Raw genomic sequence first — 19,921 nt, 5'->3', positions numbered from 1 at the left:
CCATCCTTCTAAATCTATATAATTAATTTTCCTTATATATCTCTAAAACATAAGGATTCAAAGAGCAGGATTATCCTACCAATAAAAATGATAAGATCTACTTAAAGTTTCGTTTTTATCGAGGTTAGACGGGCTAAACTCGAGCCTATTGAAGTTTGATTTGAGCCGATCTCGGACCTATTCCAAACTCGGCCTCTTGTAGGCTCGCTCGAGCTGGCTCGGCTCGTCGACAACCTGCTTGCACCTCTGTGCTCTCTGCGCTCTCGGATCAGACGGAATCGATTCGCAAGGGAAGCGGAGAGGCGACGAGAAGGCGCAGCAGAACAACGCGAACCCGACGCCAGGGCGAGAGGGATCTGTCTCCGTCGAGGAGGCTCCTGCTCCTCCCCTCGCGGGCCACCATGGCCGCACCTTGCCCCTCGCCGGCGGAGGCAGCACCGCCGCTGGACGCCGCCGAGGAAGACGAGTGGGGTGAGTAACTGAGAAATCACTTATGCGCCTTCGTTTCTTGCTGCGCTTAGCAGGATTTAGCTTCAGGTTTGACCAAGCCTTATGAGCAGAGGAGTTCCAAGGATGTGATGATGCGGGGTATCTAGCTGGTTTCTTGCTGGTACCCATCCTTGTGTCCGGCACTTGTGATTGCAATTGCTTGAGACATTGTGCTAGCATGCTTTTTTTTGTGTAGGAAAACAGTTTAGATAATATTGATTCAGAAATTATGGGTCACTGGGGGTGTAGAATCCAACAAAGGTCTGTTGAAGTGTGTGTGTTAGCAGTTTGGTGAATTTTCAGCTGGAAAAGCAACGTGCTAGGGACCTACTGACCTAGGATTTTAAACTGCGAATATCCACTAGTTTTAAGAAATCAAATTGTGAATTTCATCCAAATTTTATTCGTAGTCCATTTTGTTAAGATTGCACATGAAAAATTTAGCAGAATATATGCCTTCATTTGTTGATTTGTTACGTTCGTAATTCAACTCAAGAGTCAAGACCACAGTTTCCTAGGAATTGTAGCACCTTGCTTTTAATCTTTTGGGGCCTTTATCAAGCAAGAGCTTCCTGATTCAGTTCAGGAACCACTGTACTTACAAGGGGAGCGTGGATAATAACCCTTTCTTTTGATGAAATGGTCTAGTGCCAAACAAAGCCAAAGGGTATTAGTTGATGAAAGAAGATAGAAATAGTACAGTACTTTTTGCATTGCGTGGTTTAAATATGAGGCTTTGACACGAGCCAACTCAGGTAAACTGTTTAACCTCGTTCAGTGGAAGAGGAACGCTATAAATCTTGTCAACATATTTGGAGTCATTGGTTGTGATATGTTCATAATTTAGTCATCAGAGTCTGAGTTTGACAGATATCTCTGTCAGACTTGAGCATGTACAATTTAGTCAGGTAGTTGTAATTCATGATGCCATGCTGAGCTTCATGTAAGCTGCACTGCTGTTATTTTACACGTCCTCCTAATGTTGATGGTATAATTACAGATGCGGACGGATTTGTTATTCCTAACTTGTCCACTCAAGATGATGACGTATCTGAGCCAAGTGACCCCAAAGCAAAGGATCCTGAACCTCCACAGGCATGTTCCAGAATGCTTTTCTGAACTTTTCCTCATAAGATTTTACTTGTCTGTTGTATCCTCTTTTTTGTGTGTTGAAGTTTGACCTTTATGAATTACTGGATCATTCCTGTTCATTACTTGATGGAGATGTAAATTCATACTTGAACAGGTAAGAGATGAGAAGATATACTTGGGACCTCATGGGGCTCCGCCGTCTCATGGAAAGCAGCAGGAGCTGAACACAGTTGGCCGTAAGCAGCAGTTCAGGAATAAGCTGAAGGAAGCAGATAAGAAATTCACTGGCAATGCTCAGGAGAACAAGGTGGAAAGCCTAAGGGAGCTGATGGGTGCTAGAGCAAATAGTATAGGCATGCCAAAGAGCTCTCCTCGCGATTGGCTCGACCCACACTGTCATGAATCTGAATTTGATAGAAAACCACACTAGGTGACTGGCAAATGATGCCACCTTCACCTAGAAGGTTGATATACTGTATACTTGTGCAGGTGATATTCCCCAATAATAGATACTCATGGTCAACTAATACAAGAAAGTAAAATGTTATCTGTGGTGTAATTAATCCGAGTTCTGCTGTTCTCCATGTCGTTGAAATGCTGTGAATTCAATTTCTGAGTCTGATTTCTAATGAATTTTCAATTATGAGTGAATCGTTTTTACATGTGTGATTTGAAATGGAGAAATTGGGAAATATGCCGGATGTTACATAACTAATATATGTGGCATGTAAGGCCAATCAGGCACGAAAATCTCTGTACATATGTTTTCCATGGACTCACAAAATCAAACTTGCATGTGCCTTTTATGTTTGTGCTGATGTGCTCTCTTGTAAATTTCTGTACCTGCTGCTATACCAGTTGCAGATTGATCAACAGTCATCCCTTTACCCTTCTTGCAATTCATTGACCTTGAACACAGCAGGGACTTCACATAATTTTAAATATGGATATGCCATTTTATAGCAGGACTAATTGTGAGGCCTATAAAAAATTAAGTTGTGTTTATGGATGTGATTACTCTAGAACAATTGATGATGGTAAAAACCTTCTTTTGTGCCAAGAGCTGAAGTTTGATACAAGACCTTGAATTAGAACGAGGACTGAGGTTTTTGTAAGAGGCAAATACTTCAGAGCTTTGAAAGTGTTGGGTTACATACATCTTATGAATACATATATGATCATTCATGCTTACAATCAAGAAATTTTCTCTATGAAGGTAAAACTCGTAGGGCTCTCGCTGGAAATGATGCAGGCTCTGAAGAGGTGTTTGGCGACTTCCTACATCTGATTGCGCAACCGCGTGTGCTCCGATCCGTCGTCGACAGCAGGAGCTCATCGGATGGGGACCTTAACCCAGCCGTTGGCGAAGGCGATGGCGAGGATGACAAAGGGGGTGGACATGCCGAAGATGATGATGTAGGGCAGGGGTGTCATCATGGGGTTCTCACCCTTCCTCTCCCCTGCAGTCTGCCAGTACCTGCATTCCATCAATCCACATGAAACGAGTGAATCGCAGCCACAGGCTTATGTCTACCACACAGAGCATAGCCCTGATGAAAATGCTTACTGTTCTGGCTCCTGTTCCCTGGTGATGAACTTCTTCTTGCCTGGAGGCTCCTTCAGCTCCCCATCTCCTCCTTCGTGCATCACTCACAATCAATCTTGTTTCACAGAGCCTCAAACAAAACATGAAGAGCAGGGGAGGATTGAGTTATCATACCGAGTTTAGCTGATATCCTGGTGCGCTTGCTGACGATGCGATTGGGGAACAAGCTGATACCTTTCTTCGACGATAGCTGGGCGCCGAAGGCGGCGCTGCTGCCAACGGCAAGGAGGGAGGGAGCTACCTTGGCCATGGCTGGGTGGTGTGAAGGAGGAAAAGAACTCTCCTGCCTCATGCACATCACATGATGTAGTAGTACCTGTCTGACAGAATTGGATAAGGCGAGAGCTTCCCTGGCTCATTCTCTTCCATAGCAAATGCCAAGGCTCACAAGTTGTGATGACGTGGTCCAGTCTTATGCTACCACGCCACGTTCCATCCAGTTAACGGCTCTACCACTTGAGATCAGAACTCATAATTTTTCTAGAATTCAGGTACCACGACAATAATAAACAGTAACAATTGGATACCTTACAAGTAAGGCCGGACACTTTTTTGCTGTTTACAGAATGAAGGGTAACAGCTGAAGTTCAATGAATTCAGTATCCTGATAAGAAACAATCGTGGAAAGTAAAAACCTTTCCACATGACAAACCATTAAAGGAGACATTTCAGAAGGGTAAAGATTCAGTCAAACTAATTGAGAACTACTATGTAATACGGAGTTTGGAAGCATTTGGCTTCATACTACCAAAAGTATTAACAGGAGACACAGCACATAAACCGTCCTTTGTAACCGAGACTCAGATAAAAAATAAAATATGCCCTTTGTGATCACTTGTATTTGCCCGTCAGGAGCCACTCACACTGTTATTGTTCGATTGAGTTTCTGATAGTACATATTTTGCAACATCCGCTCAGCATGAAAGCTTGTCAGCCTTGTCATCAGGAATTTCAATGGAAAATTCTTGCTCCAAGGCCATAACAAGTTCCACCCGGTCTAAGCTGTCCAAACTCAAATCCTTTTGGAAATCGGCTGTCTCAGTTACCTGCAAGCATCTAGATGTTGTCAGCCAGGGTCTACATGCTAGCACACTTCGATCCAAAAATAATCAATAGATGTACTATTTATAGAGCTACCTAATAAGAAAACATTCCTCTGTTCATGGCAGTTCGTCATGGACTAGTATTTATATCATACTAATATCAATTTGTACTCATTTTAAGAGGACATTAGGTCCGGTCGTTCATACAATTTGCTAATATCATCTTCATCAAAATGTTACTGCCAAATTAGCTAGTGTTTCGAGAGTACTAACAAATTAAAATGCTAAGCTACTCCTATGATTTATGGTAGGAACCATGATGCATCCACTTCTCACGTGATCTCCCTTCTCATCAATAGTTAAGCTTGGTCACACTATATATGGTAGTAGTCCAAAACAAACTAGCTATCAAATCAATTGAACCACGGTATTTCTCCAGAGCACCACTAGCTAGGGCGATTCTCCGATGTGACAACGGATTCAAGTTGGCCACAGATAAGGGTAGGACCGATACCAAAAAACAGACCTATTGTGAAGATGACAGTAAAGTGAATAAGCTGATAAGTGCTAAATAATTTTTTTCTCCAGAAGTGTCACATATTTATGTGACATTAGTAGTTTTCCTTTCACATATTTTGCATTGTGAACCTAATGTTATGTAATTCAAGGGCATGACTCCAATTACATAACTTTTTAATGCCACACATTATTTGCCTTTTACAAAGGATAAAATAAACAATTTCTGTCTTTTTTCAAATTTATGATGAAACATACCTGTGGATAGAAATATTAGCAGAGTTTATACACAACCTATTCCAAGTTTCCAACTCCTTCCACTGTTTGTTCTAGTCACAATTCCCAAGTTAGTCAGAATTTGCTTGGCTAGGAGTCCTGTATATTGTCAGCAACGTGGTACAGTTCAGACATACAGCCCTTTCAGATGCATGTTGCTAATTTACTGTAGGTTTCTTGTGTTAGTCGCAGCAGGATTATAGTATAATGAAAAATTTGCCATCAGAGCTTATGGGCGTCATTGTACTGTTTTATTGTACCATTGCTAAAGAAAACATCAAAAACAGTTTATACCAGCTTGTAATTCTCCTGCACAGTTGCATATTGCTCTTCCATTCCCCTCTTCTCATGCCATCAGAACTGCCTACCTCTTGTGTCCTACACAGCCTCTCAGCAACCCAATTATGTCAAAAAGATCCAGAATCGTTTGCTTATAATTAGAATGCTTGTTTTGTTCTCGATCTAGTGCATCTAGTTATGCAGATCTGCCTCCTGCTTAGGGCCTTGCAGAAGAAGGATCTCTATTCTCTAATTCAAGGATTATTTCCTCATGTCAAGAATCATGCGATACTCTTTCTACCATTGGCCAGCATTACAAGAAAAGGATGTGTAAATATAAACTTTCAGGGCTTCAATCTATCCATGTAGTGGCTGGGCAATGGCAGAAACACTATAAAATAAACTCGATCACAGGGAGAAGATATCCCTCGGCTTTGTCTTAAAAGAGGAGAGTACCGAACCATTTAGAGAGATACTCGCACGATATGTCAGCACCCGGGTTCGAGCCCGGGTGGGCGGTCTCTCAACTGTAGGCTCTACCAACCTTGGAAACAATGAAAATAACATGTGACAAAAGGGATATGATCCACTTGTATGATCACTATCATTTCCATCTCCACAAGAATGGGATCTGTTACACTCAATGACTTCAATGTTCATCTATGTAGTTACGAATTACAGATGTAATATCATAACTTCAAGTTTCTCTACAGACCCTGCAGCCACATAATAGCAATATTCTACAAAGAAAATACTGTCATAGAAGACCCAGTAGTTGCCATGGCAGAATAAACCTTTGAAGTGGAAATGCTTCCTGAGAATGTAATTCCTTTTTTCTTATTGGGGGCATTCGCTTATTTGCCATCGGAGACCCTTGGGTGGCATCCCATTTGCCACCCTGCCTCACGTGCATAAACTCAGAGAGGGCCCCGCATGTCAGCATCAGCAGTAATTGCCACTTCTTCAGGGTGGCAAATGAGCAAATATCCCTTCTTATTGTGCAAGTTAAAAAATTCCTAGTGGCAGATCAGCTTTCATGTACTCGTATGCAGAAAATTTTGGTATTCAGGCTCATATCTGGTTAACCTTTTGATCATTCTTATCAAAATAAAGGGAGCAACTTTGCTACACTTTCTACTAGTCACTGTATCAAATTCAACCAAATTAGAGTATGCTTTAATGAATATTGGTGGTGTAGATCATATCAGCAGTGATCCTGGCCTGACTCAAAGTCAAGGAAAAATACGATGGTGTCAATAAGTTCTTTATTGGCAATAGACGGGTATGTCAATTTGTCACGTTGGTAACTATAGAACTATTAAAAGGATTATGTGGCCCCTCATATGTGTTTTGCATGTTGCTGTAGTAACAAAAATACCTTATATAACAAACTCACTCAAGACACAGTTTCTTAAATCTCACCCTGGCGTTTCCTTGTTAGGGTCAGGTTTCAAAGAGAAAGGCCATCTAAAGAGAGAAAAAAATCAAAAGAGACCTATATCCAAAAAACAATACCACCATTGTTACATCATAGGCAGAACTGCTGAATGAGACTGCTGAGTGAGAATGTTACAAATATCAGTATGCGCAATCTGTTGTAACTTCTCATTCAATCTTCTCAACTGTCTAGTTAGTTATGAGTCCATCTCAGCTAACTTACCATACTCCTGACTTTAGTTGACAGCCTCAGCCCTTAGGGCTCATACCGTAACCGTGGCATTTCATTCTCGACTGCCATTCCCTGCTCTAAGACCGTTGACTGCACAACCATGGTAGCCCAACTAAGCAGGAATAGCAACTTCCACAATTGATAAAAGGCAATAGCATTATCATCTTTAAAAGAAAACAGCGTTAGATGGAACAATGAATTTGAATCTTAATTTAGGCTGTCATCCATGATTTTGAAGTTTCATCCTACTTGCAAAATTAGGAGGTTGAATAGGAGAAAATTCTTCCATTCTTTTCCATGGAGAAATTTCAGTATTTGCCACCCAATTCGCGTGCCTCTCTGGAATTGCCATCCAATTCGCGTGATTTTCAGACACTACTACAAAACCTATTTTCCGAGACACCTAGGATTGATTTGTACAGGCGGTTCGTAGAAAAAACCGCTTGAGAAAGTGGCTACGGCACCGCCATTTCCACAGGCGGTCCACGTAAGGAACCGCCTGTGGAAATTACTTTTCACAGGCGGTTTATTAAGTCGACCGCCTGTGAAAATACTTCATAAATACTGCTTCTTCTCGGCCAGCTCCATTCAGACAGACTTACCGTTCGAAACAGTAAGCATTTACTGTGGCGGCTGATTTGGAAAATAGGGGGGGAAGGTTTTGTTTTTGATTTCCTTGGAGGAGCCAAATAAGGTATGTATATCTTATCCCTAGCTTGCATTTTTTTGAAGTTTAAATTTAGATTTAAGGCTAAATTAGAGTTTCAATGTGATCTAGAGATGCTCATGGTTCTTGCTATTTTGATCATCAAATTAGCTCAAATTTGTTGCAATATTGATTTAATTGTGTAGATTCACATGATTCTAGTATTATATTTTAAAATTGTAGCTAGAATGTGATGTTTAGCCTTAGGAGGTTTCATCATGCATGAATGAGGATATTTTCTCTAGATCTAGATCTAGGGGAGAGGGAGAGGGAGAGAGAGAGAGAGAGTAATGAATTCACATTATTTTGAGTCATAAATTTACGTTAATGTAGATTCAATTGCCTAGACATATTATAATCATAATAATCTTTTTAATTCTAATTTTCAAATAAATTATTTATTTAATTAATGTATCTAATTTTGTGGTTGAAGTTAAAGATGGACAGAGCATGGATGTATGATGCGCCAAGACATGGAGAAATATACATCAAATGACTCTCTGTTTTTATTGAAGCCGCAGAGAAGGACGCTTTAATTAAGAAGACAAAGGAAATGTACTGTCCATGTTCTGACTGCAAGAACCAGAAATTGTGGGACAAATCAAGTGTAATCAAATCGCACTTGATCTTGAGAGATTTTGTTGAGAATTACAAATGTTGATCCAATCACGGCGAACAACGTACAAGCAAATCAAACCAGGACATCGCTGCTGATCAAGTAGATGGTGATGATGAGGGAGCAGTCGGAGCCAACAATGATTTTATGATGGATGATGAACCCGATGTTGATCTGGATGATGATGCTGACTTTGATCTGGAGGAAATGCTGCGCCACGCTGAACCGCATGTTTTAAGGGACACGAGAGGTTTAGATAATTTCGAGGCATTAAAAAAGGCATCGAACGAACTTTTGTATGAGGAATCGAAGGGCTGTGATAAGGAGTTCACGGTGTTGCATTCGGTGCTTGAACTTCTAAGGTTGAAGGCCAGCAATGGATGGTCCGACAAGAGTTTCTCGGATCTGTTGAGTCTCTTGGCAAACATGCTTTCGAAGCCTAACTCCTTGCCCACCACCACTTATCTGGCGAAGAAGCTTATCTGCCCGTTATCATTGGATGTGCAAAAAATACACGCGTGTCTGAACCATTGTATCCTCTACCATAAAGAGTACGAAGCCTTGGATAGATGTCCAGTGTGTAATGCGAGTCGGTATAAGAGGAATGATGATTGCGAGGACGAAGTTGCTTCCGCCAACACGAAGAAGAAGAAAAGTAATGCTGGTCGTGACGAAGAAGACACTTCTTCCAACACGGAGAAGAAGAGAAGAAGTCCTACGATGGTGATGTGGTACCTACCAGTGATACCCCGCTTGCAGCGCCTGTACTCGAACCCTAGGGACTCTGAACTGATGTGTTGGCATTTCGATAAATGCAAGAAGGATGGAACTAAGCTTCGACACCCCGCAGATGCTAGGCAATGGAGAAAGTTCGATGCCATGTATCCAGAGTTCGCTGAAGAACCAAGGAATGTAAGGTTCGAGTTGAGTACGGACGGAATGAATCCTTTCGGTGACATGAGCACCTCACATAGCACTTGGCCAGTGGTCCTTGCCATCTACAACCTTCCTCCATGGCTATGCATGAAGCGGAAGTACCTTATGCTGTCCACTCTTATCCAAGGACCGAAACAACCAAGCAACGATATAGATGTGTTTCTGGAACCATTGATGGAAGATATGGCGAAACTGTGGAACGAGGGGGTCCGGGTATGGGATGAATTCCGACGACAGTACTTCACGCTGAAAGCAATGATTTTTGTTGCCATCAATGATTATCCCGTTTTTTAACCTATTTGGACAGGTTAAAGGGAAGCAAGGATGTGCAGTGTGCTTGGATGAAACCGCATCTATGTACCTTCCGTACTCACAGAAGGTAGTGTACACCTGCCACCGACGGTTCTTACTCAGAACTCACAGATACCGCAATATGAAGAAACATTTTGACAACACGGTTGAGGAAGATACTGGTTCGAAACCTTGCAGCGGGGCACGAGTGTTTGAAATGGTCAATAGCATCAAGGTTGTTTTTGGGAAGCCGCCGAAGGGTACAAAGAAGAAGAAAAGTGAGACGCCGACTAGCACGCTGTGGAAGAAGATGCCAATTTTCTTTAAGTATTTTCCCTACTGGAAGGACTTGGACGTCCGTCACAGCATGGATGTGATGCACGTTGAGAAGAATGTGTGTGATAGCATCATTGGCCTCTTATTGGACATACCAGGCAAGACAAAGGATGGAATCAAGTCACGTAAGGACTTGGTGCATTTTGGAATTAGGCCAGAGCTACACCCTGAAGACAGACCAAATGGGAAACATTATCTTCCGCCGGCTAGCTACTCTCTGACACATGAGGAGAAAAAGGCACTGTGCAAGTGCTTACGTGGGGTGAGAGTCCCGACTGACTACTCATCCAACATTAAGAACCTAGTCTTGATGAAAGATTTGAAGCTAATCGGCATGAAGTCTCACGATTGTCATGTGATGATGACGCAGATGCTCCCTATTGCAATAAGGAGTATCGAGCCGAGATACATAAAGGTGGTCATCACACGGTTGTGTCACTTCTTCAACGCAATTGCTCAGAAGGTGATCGATGCTGAAAAACTGGGTGCTCTACACAGTTCGTTGGTAGAGACTTTGTGCCAACTTGAGATGTGCTTCCCTCCATCCTTTTTCGATATCATGGTACACCTCTTGGTTCACATCGTGAATGAGATAATTGCGCTGGGCCCCGTATTCTTACATCAGATGTATGCGTTTGAGCGGTACATGGGCATTCTGAAGGGCTTTGTACGGAATCGTGCTCACCTAGAGGGTTCAATGATCGAGGGCTACAGTACCGAGGAAGTCATTGAGTGTTGCATCGATTACATAAAAGATTCTAATCCCATTGGTGTACCTGTATCTCGACATGAGGGGAGGTTGTCTGGGAGAGGGACCAAAAAAAAGAAAAGATTCATCGATCATGATTACAAAGCAGTGGAAGAAGCACATTTCACCATATTGCAGCAGATCCAGTTAGTGGCGCCGTACGTCGAGCAACACCTAAAGGAGCTGTACACAAAAAATCAAGGCCGCTCGTATGATTGGATCTTGAAAGAGCACAAGCGTCGCTTCACCACATGGTTCAAGAACCAAAACCTTCCGGACGGTGAATCTCTAGATAAAAGAAATGTTAAAATATTGGCATGTGGCCCATCAAGTTTAGTTATGTCATGGCAAGCGTATGACATTAATGGGTACACGTTTTATACCAAAGCAAAAGACAAGAAGAGCACGACCCAAAACAGTGGAGTTAGAACAGAAGCCTATGACACAACAGGGGAAAAGGTCACCTACTATGGGTTTGTAGAAGAAATCTGGGAACTCGACTATGGAGTGAATCTGCAGATTCCCGTCTTTCGGTGCAAATGGGTCAAACACCCAAATGGCGTGGCGGTGGACAACTACGGCTTCACAATTGTCGACCTCAGCATTGTAGGCCACAAAGATGACCCGTGGGTACTCGCTGATCACGTCGCACAAGTTTTCTATATAATCGACCCTGCAAATGAAAAGAAGCACGTAGTTGTTGCCGGAAAACAAAGAATTGTCGGAGTCGAGAATGTGGAGGATGCGGAAGAATACAATCAGTTCGATGATGTGCTGCCTTTTGGAGATCCAGAAAAGATCAAACTTGTAGAAGCAACCCTCGATAGATCTGTGATGCCGTACATGCGTCTGGATGGTGTAGGGAAAACAGTTCAAGGCAAATAGTGCAATGTTACGCGACTTATTTTTCTAATGTGATAGAACCCTGAAATTTGTATACAATTAGGATAAGCTTTAATTTGTATTATGGACTTGTATGCATTTAAGATGCTTCAATATGTAATAGATTATTTAAGATGCTTTAGTACATAATAGAACATTTAAGATGCTTTAATATGTAATAGAATAGTATTTCCCAAACTAGCAAAAAAAAAACATTCAACAGGTTTCCACAGGCGGTTTCTTAAGTCAACCGCCTGTGGAAATGGATTTTCACAAGCGGTTCACCTAAGGAACCGCCTGTGGAAATGGATCATTTCCACAGGCGGTTTCTTAAGTCAACCGCCTGTGGAAATGGATTTTCATAGGCGGTTCACCGAAGGAACCGCCTGTGGAAATGGATCATTTCCACAGGCGGTTCCTTCGGTGAACCGCCTGTGAAAATCCAAATCGTCCCTACTTATATTACGGCACGCGGCCCCGAAAACCCTAGTGCTTTCAGAAAACCTCGACCTCACCGTCAGGCTGTTCTTCCGTCCCCCTACCATGCTCTCTGTTTCCACTGCTGCCGCCACCGGTGGAGGGCCGACTGTGCCGAGGAGGAGCCATCGCCGCCGCCGCCGAGGTCCACAGCGCCGAAGAGGAGCCGTCGCCGCCGCCGCTGCCACCGAGTTCGACAGCTCCGAGGTGGAACCGTCGCCTCCGCCGCTGAGGTCCACAGCGCTGAGGAGGAGCCGCCGCCGCCGGTGAGTACTTCCATGTCCCCCTCCCGGCCGAGCTGTCGTAGTCGGTTCTCCGGCCGGTCGTGTGTGTCACCCCCCCTTCTTTGTGATGCCGGCCATCGTGCCGTGGTGCAGCGCCGCCAGTGAGTACCTCCTGTTCCCCCTCCCAGCCGCGCCGTCGTAGTCGGTTCTCCGGCCGGCCGGGTTCCCCCCCCCCCCCTTCTCTGTGATGCCAATAAGCTGTTCGATGGAATGCTTGAGAGGGCTTAACGCTGGGTATATACTCTGGGCTACCTGCTCCCTAGATCATGTAGAGATTTGTCCATAATGATTCTCCCTTGATTTTAGTCCAGGATCAATATGCATGCCTTGTCAGATTTGTCAAGTAAATTTGGATCTTTGAGATGTAATTAGTGGAACCTTGCCGCCACATGCTTAAATGTCTCGGTCTTAATTTTTTGTTTCTTTGTAGGAACATTGTTCCAAATGTTGCTAATAAAGTGAAAAGTCGTGCATTCTTGATCTTATTATTTTGCTAACTTTTCTTGTGCTGATGCCACCGCATGCCCTAAATATATAGCATTTTAGAATTGTTCTCAATAGGGGATCAATTATTCTGGATAAGGGGATCAAAACAACATGCGGTAGGCGAGATTCGATTCCAGCTTTTGGAACATGCATGGCATTTCAAGTCATCACTTGAAATCTTGGGAACCTAAACCCCTATCTTCCCTAGGCACAATTTGTGTAGACCCATCCATTTACCCGCCTTCCCTAGGCACAATTTGCGTAGACCCATCCATTTACCCGCCATTCTTCTTTGCATAAACTCTTCTTGAACAAAAGGCTAATTATTGAGGAAATGGATTCTCTGTCATGTATAAGGTAACAAATAAAAACATTGTCAAACTTCTAGTTCTTTTTTTTTCTTTTGCTCTTTCCATGACCGTCCCATCGATCTAATATCATCACGAGAAATTTTCGTTGATTCAATGGTCATGAGAGAAAAGAAATGGCATTGTAATTTGTTTGTCAAATTAGGACACATGATACGTGATTTCTACTCGTTGAGATTTGAGATTTAATTCTAGGACCTCCTTAAGTTGATAAATTTTTAGAATGGAGCCCTTAGACTAGCTACGGCTGCCCTATGTATCAATAGAGTTAGCAAGTTAGAATTTTGTGGTTAGTTATTCTTTCTAGCTAGGTTAGGCCAATTGACATATATATATAGTACATATGCATACATACAATACAGGACCTATCACAGTGCCACATGGAAGTAGAGAATGAACTCTTGTTTCTTTCATTGCACATATATTAGATTTATACAAGATGAAGGGACAAGTTCATGTCCCTTCGGGGATGCATTCCTCTTCAATAGGTGTCCTCTTGAGAAGACATCTCTTTCCAATGGCTGTCTAATTGATCATTGGATTTGTATCATAACACTCCCCCTTGATTATTTAGTCATTTGTATATAATGCATTTTACACTACTACTAAATTTCCCTTTTTTTCGTACTAGCATACTTGTTAGCTTTTTCTGGACAACAATAATCCAGCAGTCGATTCAGTACTATGGGGCAGAAGAGGACAGTAATCCCGAAGAAACCAGAAGCAACCAGGATGTCGGATGTTGCAACAGAGGTCTCCCCGGCACAGAGGACGCTCGCAATAGAGGCCTCCCCGGCACAGAGGTCGGATAGGGATCCAAGCCAACACCAACCGTCCTCCTCCGACAGCAGCAAAAGCTCGGGCTCGTATCACAGCCTGAGCCCTGTTCCGTGCGAGCGGGAGATCCACCGTCGGGAAAGTGACAACGAGTACGATCCCGCCGAAGAGGTATTTAGTTGAGTCAATGCATTTCATACTTGTTAAATGGAGGAATATCTTCTGTTGATGTCAACTCTCATTTATTTTCTCTCTAGAGGGTGAGGGTGCCAAGATCTTCACGTCGATCATCTGTGCCACAACCCACCGCTACATCTGTGCCCGAAACTGCGGGTCCCTCTGGGTCGACGCTGAAACGAAGAAGGGGCGAGCGTAGCAGGAACAAGTTGCCGTCCGGCATTTTTACAATAACACAGGTCGGAGTTGAAGGGGAGCCTATTGCACCTCGTGAGGCCTGCGCCAAATTCCGCAACGGTTGCGGATTCCTTGTCAAGGAGTACATCCCAATAACTGTAACTGATTGGCGATTGGTGTCGGATGAGACGAAGGATTTTCTATGGGAAATATTGCAGAGAACCATCCGATTCCCCTCGGGAACAGAGGAAGCAGCCAAACAGAATGCATTGAAAACTATGGGAAAAAGCCTCCGGGGTTAGAAGAGTGAGCTCAACAATTGGAATACGGAAAAATTACACCAGAGCAATGGGAAGAGTTTGTTAGGCAGAAGACCACACCTGATGCCATCAAACTGGGTGAATCGTTCAAGCAACTTGCTTAAGCACCACCATCACCTGGGCACTTCTGGGTATGCCCCCAAAATTCCTGAGTGGAGGAGGCAAGAGGAAGAGGCTGCCCGGGTTGGGAAACTCAACCCTTTAGAAAATTGTGACGAGCGAAGCAGGAACTGGGTCTATGCTCGATCACAACGAACCGAGTCTGGGGACTTAGCCTTCAATAGCCCCGAGACCATGGAGGTAACCCAGACCATCCAAGGGCTTGCTAACGAAGGGTCTATAGAGGCTGACAGGGAGAACAAGGAACACCCGGGTCGCACTCGAGGCATCGGATCAAAAGTGGGCTAGAAGCATGGGTTCCCAAATGATGCGGGCCAGTACAAGACACGAACTAGATATAAGAAGACCCTAGAGGAACAGATACAATAACAGGTTAAGGTCGAATTCATGAAGATGTGGAATGAAAAGGAGAAGGAAAGGGCGGCATTAATGCTGATAGAGCAACCAACCAGCCCAGGATTTCGGAGCAGCGTCGGGTCCACACATTTTGATAGCCAGAGATATCCTATGGATGAAATCAAAGAGGCTACCCCTTGCATTCTTCATGTTCCGGTCAGCAAGGGAGACTTCACTTCGAGGCTGCCACTGGCCAGGCCATTCCAGGCCGTGTGTTTCACAGTCAAGATATTCCGGCCGGTTACGCCAAGGTACAAGTGGACTCGGTGCAGCCGATCTTCAGGAAGTACAAGCTCGAAATCAGCGCACCTGAGGGTATTGAGATTCTCGATGAGGCTGTTGGAAACTTCATTTTGTGGCCCAGACGGGATATCATAGTAAGCTATCAGAAGTCACAATCGCCAGCGTCCAGCCTATCCCAGGGCCCTGCATCTCTGCCTCAGGCACCGCTGCCCCAGAGCCAACCCACTCCGCCTCAGGCACCTCAACCCCAGAGCCAACCCACTCCGCCTCAGGCACCTCAGCTCCCGTGCCAACCCACTCCGCCTCAGGCACCTTCACCCCCGCGCCTGGTATCTCCGCCGCAGGCAACTTCGCATTGTGCTTCACCGTCTACATGTCAGGCACCTCCGCCTCCAGCGTCTCTGACTCCGGCGTCTTCGCCTCCTGCACATCCATCACCTGAGCATCGGAGAGTTCATACAATGATTACCCCATATGAGAAGATTGAGCTACCTGATCCGATGAAGAGGTGGCTTCTGTCCTCGTCAAAACCAAAGGCATCATCCGGACAGGAATCTCCAGCGAAGGGCAATCTCATAAAAGAGATCGTCAAAGCATTAAGTACGTCACAGATAGATTTCGTGCCTACACTGGATGTTCCCGAAAAATATGAGCATGGCAAGCCATTTCTGCCATCATTTCAACTCCAAGAAGGTCTGTGGGAGATGCGGAAATTCCACGAATGGTACATGAGGGCATGTCGCGCGGGCCTCTCCATAATCACTGCTCCTGTCCCCGCTAACGTTTATCTAAGTAGAGACAGCTACCTCATGTTGGATTTCAAGGACATGCACGCTGTGTTCCGCCTCGACAAACTTGACGTCAATCTCATAAGCGTGTGGTGCCTGTAAGTGCTAACAATCTACCTCTACGTTCATATATGTACCAATATATGTTGTAGAAGCTAATGACTATTGATTTGTTCTGTAGGATGCAATTTAACGATGCAGAAAAGTTATAGAGGCCTGTCGGATTCCTTGATCCGCAACGAATTTCCCAGCCAAACATGATCGTGAACATAAGGACTGATGACCCTAGGATTAAGGGGAAGAGTAAAAAGGATACAGCACGGGTTATAAGAGAAGCAACCAAAACAAAAAGGCTCGAAATGTCAACCTATATAGGAAGGGCTATGCTCGAAATGCAGGACAAGGACTGCATCTTCGCTCCCTACAACTTTAAGTAAGTTTCATACGTTATGAATCTAACATAAGTGTTCAACTTAGTTGATCGATCAAGAATCTAACAGAAGTATTCATGTAGCGATCACTACATTTGTATAATGCTGATGCCGAAGTCGAGCAGACTCGTGGTCCTTGACTCTGCCGATTTCCAACAAAAATCCTACCAAGATTTCATTGATATTATACAGAGGTAAAGGAAGTCTTCCATACTTAAAATTCTTATACATTATTTATGAATTGATAATTACTTGTTGGTATTCGAATAGGGCCTACAAGTGGTACGTAATGAAAGGTGGGATACACGATACGGACAGGCCGGATGCGATGACAATCCGTACACATTTTTCGGTACTAACACAACTTCTAATTCTTATATTCCACTATTAATGACGAATAGTTTTATTGAACTAACGAATATGTTGCGTTTTTTTTAAGTGCCACAAGCAAGGTTTCAATACCGTTCTTTGTGGATACTATGTTTGTGAATTTCTTAGGATAAACGGGAGGTACACAACGAACCCTGAGGACGTAAGTCACCATTGCGCCTGCACATTCTTATTTGGTTATGTTTTCGTTGTTAGTAGTGTTTTAACTCTTTTAGTGTGTTTTCAAACCAGGCAAGGATGATTCAATGTGCGAACCAAGCTCTCACCGATAAAGAAATTCAAAACGTCCAACGTGACATGTGCCGGTTTATTATGCACGAAGTCATCCACAAGAACGGTAGATTCTTTGATCGCGAAGGTGAATTAGCTAGCCATCCGAGACTTTGTGTGTGGGACAGCGACTCTTAGCTATATAGGCTTGTGATGTTGTAAATACTATTTTGTAAATATTGCTGTACTTGTGTTAAATGTTGAAATATGTGATGTTATTCATATTGTTGTTGAAACTGTGTGAAATCTGAATGGAATAAAATATATTCTATTTATTTATTTTGAAATAAATACATACCACACGCGGTTCTCCTATGGAACCGCCTGTGCAAATCTTTATATCACAGGCGGCAGCTAATGTGGACCCCGCCTGTGGAAATGGATTTCCACAGGCGGTTGTCTTAACGAACCGCCTGTGGAAATTGACATTAGGAACCGCCTGTGGAAATCCATTCCACAGGCGGTCACTTTTGCGCTTGTGGAAATCGTTGATTTCCACAGGCCTTCTGTCACAGGCGGGTGCGCCAAACGCCTGTGAAAAGGCTTTTCCACCCGCTTGTATAGTATCATTTTGTAGTAGTGAGAATATAACACCGGGCACGCGAATTTTTTCAGAATATGACATCCGCGCCAACACCTTTGGCGCGGAGGTGCTCTCTCCACCGGGCCGGACCATTATGCCCCTGTGTACTGTGCAACACCAGCACCAATGGTGTTGGCGCGGACCCTCCCACTCCAAACTGCTTGGCGCGGAACATTCTCTGTAGGAACAAGTTCTTCACAGCATTCTCGAACACATAGAGGGTCCGCGCCAAACTGCTTGGCGCGGGTATTGCACAGTACACAGGGGCATAATGGTTTGGCCCGGTGGAGAGAGCACCTCCGCGCCAAAGGTGTTGGCGTGGATGTCATATTCTGAAAAAATTCACGTGCCCGGTGTTATATTCTGAAAGTCACGCGAATTGGATGGCAATTCCAGAGAGGCACGCGAATTGAGTGGCAAATATTGAAATTTCTCTTTTCCATGTGGCATCCATTGTTTCCATCCAATTCATACATTGCACAAGTCGGAGCGCAGGCTCTCATGAATGAAGGAAGGAGGGCGAAAGATAGCAGAGCAGAGACAAGAACCGACCTTGTCGGCGTCGATCTTATCGAACTTCTTGACTAGGTCGATGATGCGCGTCCTTACGGCGCTCACGGAGTCGGAGCTACCGCCCCCGCTGCCCTCCTGGTCCTCCAGCCCGCTCTCCCCCGAGCGAACCCGCACGGTGCCAGCGCCGGCCTCGCGCTGCCTCCACGGGCAAAACTGAAGAGCGGCACGCGGAACCGCATCTGCTGCAGCACCAGGCCTCTCATCGCTTGCATCTTGCGCCAAATTCCTTTGCTAGATTCGATGACGAAGGAATCAAGGAAAAAATCGTGCACTCAACCAGCGAGAGGTAAAAAAATCGCCCTTTTGTCGACGCCAGCAGTCGTCACACTAAACACTGTGCATCTCATATGTATACTCTAGCGAGCAGCACATGGCAATTTCCCTCATCACGACAGGTCTCCACGGGTTTTAGACCCAATAGGGGCGAGTTCAGTAGAAAAATAGCTCCACGAAGCTATCGAATCTGGTCAGGTCAGGGTCTCGATTTGGTTCGGGTTCGGATTCGGGTTCACCCACTTAGCGCCTGCGCCCGCCACGCTCGCCGACCCTGCCCCGATCGCCCGCCGTGCCGCGCTCGCCCCGCTCGCCTGCTGCACCCCGCCCGCCCCGCTCACCTGCTGCACCCCGCCCACCCCGCTCACCCGCGTTGCTCTCCCACTGTCGGGTTTTAGCTGCCCCGTCGGGTTTTGGGTCCCTGTCAGGGCCGAGGGTATAGGTGGTTTTGCGTCTGATATTGATTTCGGGTCCAAGTCGAGTTTCGGGTTCGGGTCTGTTCCAGCAAAACCCGGTGGGAGGTAGACCCGTTGCCATCTCTAGCAGCACCTATTATATCCTACTTGTAGTGCTGAGTTATCGGATCTTCATTGTCACCCAGACTCGAGAGAGACCCATCGGAGCGAGAATGGTCAGTGGCTTATCATTAGTCGTCAAGATCAAAAACAGATAGCACGCAGATTGGAAGAGAGAATAGGACTACATAAGCTAGTCAAAATAGATAAAAATGAAAGATGTATTGTGTTTTGATCAATTGATTGTTTTTTCAATCGGCTATAGCCCTTTTATATTTAAAAGACGGCATGTCTTAGCCATAAGAGATCAGTACTCTTAATTCAAACCGAACAAACCTTACATATATGATTCAGCTATACTTTTTGATCTCCAAACTTTCTATAACTAACATATCTTTTCTAATCGATCACATAAACTCTCATATATCTATCTGAGTATCTTTTATTGCAGCTCGGCCTTCTTGAATTCGATTACATGCTTGATGTATCCATGTACTTGAATCCTACCAGCTCTTCCATCTGTCCGGAGACCAAGTGGTAAAACAAACCGTGATCACTGATCGCCTCACTGGTCATGACCACTGATTGTAATCACTAGTCATGGTTATGAAGTATTGTTCACTGATCAAAGTTATTATTCACTAGTCAGAGTTATTGTTCATCTGGTCGGAGATATTGTCCATCTAGCTGAGTACTGTTTTATGTGGTCGTAGTACTGTTCACCATGGTGGAACACTGTTCATTGTTATCAGAGTATTATTCATAGTGGTCGGAGCACTGTTTATCGA

At 44.3% G+C, this 19,921-nt stretch overlaps 2 protein-coding genes across 2 annotated transcripts; one reads left to right on the top strand and one right to left on the bottom strand.

The window, feature by feature from the left end:
• The first annotated feature begins 213 nt into the window (after positions 1–213).
• On the top strand, positions 214–2,165 carry LOC133915863 (uncharacterized). Its single transcript, XM_062359230.1, has 3 exons — positions 214–471; positions 1,490–1,584; positions 1,736–2,165. Exons 1-3 carry the CDS (start codon positions 402–404, stop codon positions 2,009–2,011), a joined length of 441 nt encoding a protein of 146 aa, XP_062215214.1. The 5' UTR covers positions 214–401; the 3' UTR covers positions 2,012–2,165.
• A 522-nt stretch (positions 2,166–2,687) lies between these two features.
• On the bottom strand, positions 2,688–3,526 carry LOC133915862 (uncharacterized). Its single transcript, XM_062359229.1, has 3 exons — positions 3,302–3,526; positions 3,149–3,218; positions 2,688–3,058 (listed from the first exon to the last, which is right to left on the bottom strand). The coding sequence occupies exons 1-3, from the start codon at positions 3,483–3,485 to the stop codon at positions 2,914–2,916; spliced, it is 399 nt and encodes a 132-aa protein (XP_062215213.1). The 5' UTR covers positions 3,486–3,526; the 3' UTR covers positions 2,688–2,913.
• Positions 3,527–19,921: the final 16,395 nt, after the last annotated feature.

Source organism: Phragmites australis, chromosome 4 (assembly GCF_958298935.1).
Source record: "Phragmites australis chromosome 4, lpPhrAust1.1, whole genome shotgun sequence".
NCBI classification, from domain to species: Eukaryota; Viridiplantae; Streptophyta; class Magnoliopsida; order Poales; family Poaceae; genus Phragmites; species Phragmites australis.
This window is presented reverse-complemented; position numbering and strand designations above follow the sequence as displayed.

Bases quoted from the DNA above. Each gene is read 5' to 3' on its own strand.
- LOC133915862 (XM_062359229.1), bottom strand. From the start codon at position 3,485: ATGTGCATGAGGCAGGAGAGTTCTTTTCCTCCTTCACACCACCCAGCC. The intron at 3,219-3,301 runs GTATGATAACTC...TGATGCACGAAG, and splicing joins CAGGATATCAGCTAAACTCG to GAGGAGATGGGGAGCTGAAG. The intron at 3,059-3,148 runs GTAAGCATTTTC...GATGGAATGCAG, and splicing joins AGGGAACAGGAGCCAGAACA to GTACTGGCAGACTGCAGGGG.
- LOC133915863 (XM_062359230.1), top strand. From the start codon at position 402: ATGGCCGCACCTTGCCCCTCGCCGGCGGAGGCAGCACCGCCGCTGGAC. The intron at 472-1,489 runs GTGAGTAACTGA...GTATAATTACAG, and splicing joins CGCCGAGGAAGACGAGTGGG to ATGCGGACGGATTTGTTATT. The intron at 1,585-1,735 runs GCATGTTCCAGA...ATACTTGAACAG, and splicing joins AGGATCCTGAACCTCCACAG to GTAAGAGATGAGAAGATATA.